This window comes from Pygoscelis adeliae, unplaced genomic scaffold, assembly GCF_000699105.1.
Source record: "Pygoscelis adeliae isolate BGI_AS28 unplaced genomic scaffold, ASM69910v1 Scaffold27, whole genome shotgun sequence".
Taxonomy (NCBI): Eukaryota; Metazoa; Chordata; class Aves; order Sphenisciformes; family Spheniscidae; genus Pygoscelis; species Pygoscelis adeliae.
In genome coordinates this window covers 2,124,614-2,134,478 of record NW_008825410.1, presented here as the reverse complement: position 1 = coordinate 2,134,478, position 9,865 = coordinate 2,124,614, and the positions used below count along the sequence as shown (strand labels likewise).

Sequence of the window (9,865 nt, the reverse complement as noted above, 5' to 3'; positions counted from 1 at the left end):
CGGGGTCCGGGGCAGGCGTGTGCGGCCGTGCCCGGGCACCCTGATGGGCCCCCGGGGCGCGGGCATGGCCCTCAGCCCTGCTGGAGGGGAGGGGGAAGTCTTAATGTGTATTAGCTCTTGGTACGCATGCATCCAGCTTTTTTCCCTCCTTAAATCAAGAAATGGAAGCATGCACAGGTGCCAGCGCGCAGCTTGTGTGGTAACAGACAAATTGGCGTTAGGGATGACACGACTGCTCTGTGTCAGCTTCCTTTTTCCATGTATAATTTTAGAGTGCTGGGCCGTGGTACGGTAACATGTCTTTGTCTGATAGCAAACGGTTTGGATCCAAAGGGGGCAAGGCAGTGGAGGTGCCGGGGCAGTATTTGGGTGGGCAGGTATTGAATGTGTCTAGAGTACTTAGTGTGTTTCTGTTAGCCCACTTCACTTTGTACCAGTTGTCTCTAGATCATGTAGATCTAGTCTACGTTTGGACCAGCATTTCTAAGGTTGTAAGCCTTTTTAAAGGAGTTGATTAGAAGAGCATTCGAGTCATTCACGTATACGAAATACCTCTGAAGTGAAGCCTGTTTGCCCGTGTATCTAAATTTGAGAACTTAAAAAATCACTTGAGTCACCCACCACATCAGATATTCTAGATAGCTATAGAAAATGATGGGAAAGTCAGAAACTGGACTTTGGGTTTTTTCTGAACCATGTCCTAAGTTGAGATGCTTATGCCGGAGACAGGGCTTAAAAATGGAGATCAGCATGGAAACTGAATATCCAAAATAATGTTCTGCTCCCCTTCAGTATAGGGGTAAATTTTCAGCTTGACTAAGAGGACTTGTGGGAAGCCTGCCCAGTGTGGAATTGTTATGGCCTGAAAATGATGTGACTTACACAATTTTCAGCCTTTGGGAAGGATTAAGTTCCATTTAGCATTTGATAAGTGAAACTTTTTACTGCTTCTGAGGATAAGCTGCTAGTACTGCAGATTTTTGAGAGGATGTGTGGAAGATTTCACGTGAAGTATGAGAAGCTGCAGCAGTTGCTTTGGTTGTTTGTTGAATTTCCGATGCATAGAGGTGAGTCACCTTTGGTGGTGGTAACTGGAACGGGAGGATGTTTTGAAATGATGCATAAGGAAATCTGAGAATCAAAACCAAAATGAAGAGGTTTTGCATCCTAGAAAGATGAAACAATTTGTAAAATGTAGTAGTTACCACAAAAATGATGAACTTGTAAAACACTTTACCAATCTCAAAGGATAAATACAAACTTTTCTCATCATAAACTCACATAGTAATTGCATAGGTCCTTTTGTTTCAAAGAAAGTGTAGGTACCCAGAGCCTGAAAGGGGCTTGGAAACAGTACTGTTAGCATCAACCACAAGAGTAGGAGGGAAATCTCTCTGAAACTCGTGGCTCACGTGAACACCCTGAAGGCTCAAGGGAAGCTGGAGTCAGAACCGTATCTGAAACTTGAATGTTTAGATTCACCTCTGCCTAGGGAGCTGGCAGAAAGTGCACTAAGCAGCATGTTCTGTTACATGCTGCAATACAATAAAATTGCGAATGTGTTGGATATTCAGCAAACACATACTCAGCTGGTTAATTGACGCTTCCTGTACAAAGCTTCGGTCTATTAGAGCATATTCTATTTATGTGGCTATATGTGTTTTAAAGAGTAATAATTATATAAAACAGCTAATGTGGATTATGCATCTTTTTCAGTTTAGTTATGCATAAGGAAAACTGGTCCTAATAGTGTTATGCAGTAAATAGACAAATATGCCATCAAGCAAAAATAATACAATTTTGCTACAGAGTAGGTGGCACTTGAATTTGATTATTTGATTCCATTAAATCATTAAGTTAGTGGAATGAAGTATGTTATGTTTTTTGGACACGTGCATTTTTTAATTTAAAATAACATCTGGAAGTTGAGAGGAGGATATGTGAACTTTATGAAGGGAATGTTAGTGAACTGTACTGAAAAGGTACATATTGGAGCATAAAGTCAGAAATGCTTAGATGTTTGAGGAGCATAATTTATACACCAATAGTCTTGCTTAAATGTTTATAGAATAAGGTCTTAGCCTTCCAGCCTCATGTCAGTGTAATTTATTAAATGACTTGTAGGTATATATTCAACACCAGGTAAGACTTGTGCAGTTTGATTGCAAAAATTTCTTTACTGAAAGAGTGGTTAAACATTGGACCAGGCTGCCCAGGGAAGTGGTAGAGTCACCATCCCTGGAAGTATTTAAAAGACGGGTAGATGAGGCGCTTAGGGACATGGTTTAGTGGGCATGGTGGTGTTGGGTTGATGATTGGACTCAATGATCTTAGAGGTCTTTTCCAACCTTAATGATTCTGTGATTCTATACATAAAGTAATCAATCTTAACTGACTATTAAAATTCTTTTCAAGGGTCTAAGAAGTCCTCAGGAGAGTGTTCATGACCTCAGTCCTATTGAAAGCTTTCGGATTCCTAGTAAGGTAGGATACACAGTCCCTCCACTCCCACCCCCTTCATTTTTAGTTTTTCATTTTATAGTTAGATGACACTTAGTTGTTTGGGTTTTTTTTCTTTAACACCAGATTTGCTGTTGTTCTTTTTGACAGCTTTGTTTCTTACTGAAAATCTTTTAAAATACTTTTATGAAAGAATTAAGAGTTGTGAGGCAAAACAGTTCACTGACTCAGAATGAACTTCCATTAAAATTTCTTTCTTGGAACTTTTGAGTTGTCACTGGATGCTGATCTTAATATCATCTAGGTTTCCTGCTGGAATGAAGAAAAAAAAAAAGAAGGAAAAAGAAAAGTGCCTTTTTTTTCACTTTGGAAAGTAGATGCTATATGGGTAGCCTGTATAGTTCTAGTCTTGATATTTAGTCTCTTCGTGGTTTTGGTGCCGCAAGTATATTTCGTAGTTTCATGGTTTTAATCTGTGGCATATATAATTAACTTAATGTTCTACTTTAAATGTTATAGCTTTAGAATAATAATTTTTTTTTGGCTTTTTTGGGGCCTCACTACTTAAATGATGCCAGCTCATTTTTGTCTCACAAATCATGCTGAATAATCTGGGTGTGAGGGAACAATTGTCACAATATTTGGCTGCTCCTTATACCCTGTTGGTCTGAGTGGATGATTCACAAGACTTGCTGTGGATGTTGTTTATTATTTCCCCCTAATTTGGACTTTGCCTTTATCCAATGAGATATTTAAATTACTGACTTGAATTTGGATGCCTTATTTTACAGTAGTTTAAAAAACAAACCAAAACAAAAACCCTCTTGTATTTCTTTGTCTCTAGATAAGTACTGTGTAATATGTTGCTTGTGCTGAGGCAGACCAGAAAATCAGTGTTACTGTATATTTAAAAAATCAAGTAACAGTCTCTGAATTGGTACATAATACTCTGTTAAACAGTGGCCAATATATTGATTTCAAAGAGTGAAAGTGTTCAGTTGCAGTGATGTTGAAAGAACTATCTCATCTCCATGGCTTAGATTACAAAATTGCAGATTCCTGCCACGCACTGAGCATCTAGTTTCAAACTGTCGTTTTTGCCAAGTTGACTATCCAGGTAAAAGTAGATGTAGGGTATCTCGGCTGGATTTCCATTCTGTAGTAGTTAGATGTTATGTGTCTGGTAAGCCTACACCTTGTTTCAATAACAATGGGAAAACAAATACCTCTCAATAATTTGTATTTTTTTCATACATTTAAGTCAAACATTTGTAATGTGACTATATTATCTGCAACTGTTCTGTAAACAGAATCTCATTGCAGTTACGAATTCTGTGCCTGAAAAGCCAAGATTGCATCGACATTAGAACTTCTCACCTGATTACTTTTTTTAAAGTTGACGAACTTAGAGTATTATTCTCTTCTGTGCCACAGAATAAAACTTTTATATTTTTCAGTCTTTTAATATGTTTTTTTCCTTCCAAAAAGTTTTAGGTGAGTAGTTCTCAAAATAACTACTATATTCAGAATATACATTGTATATATTCTGAATATACAATGTATATATGTATATATGAGGCACTGTAATATGTCTCCTGTCACTGTAAGCATAGATTCAGATACCCTTTCTTGAAAGCAGGAATTTTGGGGGGTGGGGAGGGGGAGATGTCTGTGTTTGTGGTATGAGTAACCGTCAAGGAGATGAGGTTTCAGTACTGCACAGAAGTTGAAAGTCATTGAGCTTTTGGATGTTGGTTAATACATTGTATATTCTGAATATAGATTCTGAGTTGCTTACCTTAACTTTTATCTTCTCAACGAGCTGTATTGAGTCTCTGAAACTCTTATAAATTTGCCTGGTTATCTGATTATCTAGACAATAGTCATATGATTTAGTTTTAGGTAGTCCTGCCAGGAGCAGGGAGTTGGACTTGATGATCCTCATGGGTCCCTTCCAACTTGAGATATTCTATGATTCTAAGAGAATGTTGTATAAAACTACTGTGTTTTGATCAGTTTAACTCCTGGCTATGGTCCCAAGCCATTTGTCATGGTAACTTTACTTCCAGCCCTTTTCTTTTAGAGGAAGGATTTATATTGTCATGCCTCCTTAACTTTGCTAAAACCTTTAGTGTAGGATTTTACTTTTCAAATGATGAGACATCGGATGAGGCACTGTAATATGTCTCCTGTCACTGTAAGCATAGATTCAGATACCCTTTCTTGAAAGCAGGAATTTTGGGGGGTGGGGAGGGGGAGATGTCTGTGTTTGTGGTATGAGTAACCGTCAAGGAGATGAGGTTTCAGTACTGCACAGAAGTTGAAAGTCATTGAGCTTTTGGATGTTGGTATTTGTTTTGAACTGAAGCTATATTCAATGCCATGGCAACGTACTGATGTCACAAATCAGAATTGCGTTATAATTATAGGATTGAGCAGCTGGATAACTGAGGCTAATGCCTCTCAATAGTTGTTTTACAATAATGCACAAGTTTGGTAAAGGGAATTCACTTTTGAATGCAAAAGTAAAGGCTAAAGAAGAGGTGCAGTTTTTAAAGGCAATGAGTAAAAGCGTAACTTCATACTGTTGCAGGCTGCTATTTGAAAGCATATGTTGTTCTCTGCTGCCACATTTTAGTAACTGTTTTTGTTTATATCTTGAATAACAAAAGTCTCAAGATCACCAGCCAAATACTGTTTTGATGACAGAATGGTTATGTTGCTGCACTGTCATCACCACACTTCCACATTCAAAGTGGGAATGTTCCACTTTAGGGCAAGTGTTACTGAAAGTTTCAAAAGCTGAGTTAAAGCTATAGAGAGGTATACAGAATGAAAGGCTGCAGAGCCAGCATGAATTACTGGAAAGAGCACAAGCCATTGATAGATAAATGCTAACTTTAGGGACAAAACCATGTTTTTGAAGTGGGGGACTGTCACGCTAGTTTGGAGGTCAAATGGGAAATATGGAGCACAGGAAGAAAAATGCGTTGACGTTGCATACCCTGAGGGGAAAAGCAGCACAATTCGTTTGGGTCTTGATATCTGAAAGTTGTTGGTTTGCTGACTGGTGGATTCCTGGCAAGCATGTTAAAGTGATGACTGTCTTCCTCAGTTTTTTATTTTTTATTTTTAAACAGTGAAATGATTTGGTACGTGAATATTTTACTGAATACCTCCGAGTGTATGCACTCACATTAACCAGTACTCCAATAAGTTCTGCAATTTCAATTTGCTTCTGTCATATGAAGGCGAATCACCAGCAAACTTGCTTTACTTTCTGTTGTAATACAGACTCATACCGCCAACTCGGTCACACAGAGAAATATGTGTATGATAGTTTAAGTCTGTGATACAGTCTGTAGATACGTCAAATCTGAACTGCAAGGCTGGATTTCTAGAAGAGAAAGTCTAAAAGAGAAAGAAAGGGATTTCATATCTTTTTTGATTGAGATACCTTACTTTATCTGTGTGCCCGGATCGCCCTGGGCAGCTGTAATTCTTTCTGAACCATTCTGTTATTGTCAGTTTTGTTGTTTCCCAAGCTGATAAGAGTATTGTTTAGTAGATTCTGTCACAAAAGGGTGAAGTAGGTATTTTGTACATTTGAATTCAAGTGTGTGGGATTAATAATGAGTTGACTTTGAATTAGGTTATGTTTATCTTGATGATAATCAGATCATATGCAATATACAAATATTAGTTGACTTTGTGGCATATGGTGGTAAACAACACTGAAAGTTTATTTTTTAATGCTTTTCCTGTAGATATAGAAGTGTGGCTTTCTTTAGTCTGTGTGGGTTTCTATTTCCCCAACAGTAGCTGAGTGCTTTTCAGTGTGCATTAAGCGGTGGTGTGACTAATATCTGTTCTACAGATCGGGCTTTGTTGTTCTCTCCACCAGGAGGATTGTTTTCACAGTGTAATGTTTGTTTTGGTAGAGTGAGGGCTTTTTAATAAGTACTCTGTATACATACTGAAGAAGGAAAGATCAAAAGAGGGTTCTGGGCATTTCATGTGAAAGATAAGGGAATACCACAAACTTCCCCGTGGGACTGCCTTCCCTAGCTGTGGATTAGCTGGGGGGAAAAAAAAGTAAAAAAAAAAGTTTTGAGGTGAGTTTAAAGATATAGTTATACGTACATTATGAGACATATATAATATATAAATGTATCTTTTTATATAGATAAAATTAAAAGATTGTGTGTGTATTTATATAAAAAAATACTTTTATACATTTCTTATTTCAAGGTGGTAGGATGTTGCAATGTACCTGCTGATCGAATCTGTTGAGCAGGGCCCTCATCCTGGTATTTAGGATTAGCTTTTAACGTAGGTGCTATCCAAGTTCAGAATGGAGGGATGTAAATTGACAGCGTGTTCATTGGTGTGTTTTTGGCTCGCGACAAAGAGAGGGAGGCTGTGTCCAAATGAATACAGCGCAGACTTGGCCCCTGGCACTCTCTGTGTAGAGGTGCATAGGCTATTGCTGACCTTCAGCTTCTAATCAGATTAGAAACTTTTTAGATTTTTTTTTTTCTCTGAATAGTATCAGTTAACTTTTTTCAAGGTCTTTGCTTCCCAAGTCTTTCAGTTGATAGTGACTGGAATGCAGAAGGTGTTTGCTTCAACTCTCTACCAGTAATGCTTCATTCAACGGAGCAGTATTGGTTTTGGTGTTACAGGCAGCGTAGAATACAAGGAGAGTGGGAGCGTGACACACTGGGAAGTAGCCGGGTAAGTCACCTAAAACTTGCTGGACTGCATTTCAGATGAGTCTGCAATGAAATGACTCTTCTGAAATATATTTCAAGGAACTGCCACAGGCTCCTAGACCTATAAACTTCTATTTCCACAGAACAGGAAGGCAAAATGATGTGAGAAGTGTGTGGACGCAAACACTGTGTTTTTTCAGCAGTAGTTTCTTCAAATATGTAAAGCTGTCAGACAGATAGCATTTTTCTTTTTCTTTTTCTTTTTTTTTTTCTTTTTCTTTTTTCTTTCTCCCCCCAGAAACTGGCTTTCACTGATGTATTTAGGTGGCATTATGAAAGAGAGACCTGCTGCTTAGGGTTGCACTAATTGTAACCTGAAAGGAAGCATGTTTGGCAGGATAAATTGTCTTTCCATGAAAGTATGATCTGAAGAACTGGCAAAAAAATTTTGCACGTTTGGCACTACAAGTGACGCAAGTTTTATGTAGGAAGGTGGAGTCTCTTGCTGAACAAAATTTTGGAAAAATGCTCTGCCCATGAAGCAGCATCTTAGATGGCTGTGTTGGCCCATTATTGCTTGGAGAGTTCCTACTGCTGAACGTGTGTATTAACCTGGGCAGGTGGATTGAAATGAATACTATGGGGTCCACCTTGGCAATGTGCTGCTCTTCCTGATCTCCTCATTGATTCAGTTTAGCAATGGCATAGTTCTTTGCATGATTATCATCATATGATTGCCTCCATCCCAATTTTAATAGGTTTTTCTATTCAGAATAGCACTTGGAATTGCTGAATTTACATAAAATTTACAGACAAGTGTGTTTTAATGTTGACTTTTTTTTAAAGGCAGATATTTAAGTGGCAATAGAAAAGTTTTGAGGTGGAAAAGTGCCTTGAGGGATTTAATAGAGCTTCTGTCTCTACCTCTGCAAAGTGTGTGAGTACTAGCTCCACAGTGCTAAATCTGGCCTTCCCTGAGGGTCCTGAAACTGTGGGCTTCATATGTATATAGTAAAATTTTTTTGTATCTCTAATTGAAAGGATGAGAAAAATCGAACATCAGCAAATACATTTTAGCTAAGGCCGTTTGCTTCCTTCAGTGGTGAGTGAACAGATCGGCCTTGAGCATGTTAGTTATTTGAAACTAGTGGAGCATAGTGCACTGGAAGCTGCAGTTCATCATGGCATAAAGTCTGGTGGCAGATGGCATAATTTATATCAGATAGGTTTATCCTGGAGAGTTGTTCTTACTAGACTGCTTTTCTAGAAAGAATGAACAAGATAAAGAAAAACCCTTTCCATTTAATAAATATTTTCCTAGGTAGTGTTTTGGCAAGAAACACTGAGATGAATGATCTTTCTGAGGCAGGGTAAAACGGTTTCTTAGTAATCTTCCTAGCCACATCAACATCAGCTTTATTTTTGTGCTGTGGTCTTCTACAAAGACAAAAAGGTAATTGATTAGGTTTCATTGAAATGTTAATATAAAAAACAACCCTCCCAATTTATTATCATGTGGCTCTAAATCTAGAGTATGTGTCCACGATGGCTTTCTTAATATATCTTCAGGTTCAGGGGATGTCAATCACCATTGACCTATGGCATTGACATATCATTTCACCAATATGACAAGGTATCAGTAGTCTAGAAATTCAAATGATCCGAAAAATTTCTTCTTGGGTTTAGTTTTCCTTCTTTTTTCTTTTAACAAACAACCGTGCAGGAACTTGTAGCCAAATACCAGATGATAAATTGGATGATTCCATTTGCAATGGTTCGGTGGACAAATTAAGCTGACCCTGTTGCCTGTCTTGGATAATGTTTGATTTTAGTTTCATATAGCTAAAACTCAATGTACTGTGAGATGTTAAGCTAATTTATAGAGGGATGTACAGCATAAAGCTGCCATTTGTTAGGGAGTCCAGGGGGAAATAAATTTTGTTTGTTTTAAAGGACAGGAAAACGTATGGTTAGATAATAGATTCATTGATTTATAAATTAAATTATTGCAAGAACAGTATGCCATTGAATGTGAATGTGTCCATCCTCTGCCAATCCATGCACCCTCATGTGATGGAAACTTCAAAACCATAGATTAAAATATTGAAACAGACTCTAAAGGGACTATTTTTCAAGAACCTTTTTATTCTCTTCCCTCGTAACCTGCCCTCCCCTCCTCTGTTTCTCATGCTCTCAGTAAAGCTGAAACGTGAGGTGGAAATGTGTCACCAGGGGGGTGAATTGTGTGGCTGGAGCTGAAGGGACAGGTCTGCCTGCATGGACTCCTGCCTGTCTCTTCTGTGCCGGTGTGGTGCTGCAGGCTCTTCCCTGCCAGCTCCCTGCAAACTTGTCAGGCTGGTACCATCTGCAGTCCGTGCCACGTAGCTGACCCAGCCTTTGCCTTTGTCTGAGCAAGGTGCTGTTGCGGCTTGTGGCGTTGTGGACGTGTGCTCGTGCTCAAAACCCATTTGTAAGAGTTTGTCTAAAGAATAGCATAATTTTGCTTTGATATTCTTATTTATTGTTGTTATATTGCTATTTATGTGTATTATTTCCTTATTTCTCTCACGTCTGTTGGTGCGCTCCCTTCATCCATGCCTTCCCATGCACAGCCTCCCGCTGGGTGCGTGTGGTTGGGAGGCAGGTTGCTGCACTGACCCCGTGGTGCAAGGCAGGTTTCTCCACCTCGC

General features: G+C 38.7%; 1 protein-coding gene across 1 annotated transcript in view; it reads left to right on the top strand.

The window, feature by feature from the left end:
* Positions 1 to 296: 296 nt before the first annotated feature.
* CCDC132 (coiled-coil domain containing 132) overlaps positions 297 to 9,865 on the top strand; it is a 95,135-nt gene continuing 85,566 nt past the window's right edge. The window contains exons 1-2 of the mRNA XM_009330581.1: positions 297 to 377; positions 2,416 to 2,484. Coding sequence (XP_009328856.1) covers positions 297 to 377; positions 2,416 to 2,484 — 150 coding nt within the window. The remainder of the gene's footprint in view (positions 378 to 2,415; positions 2,485 to 9,865) is intronic.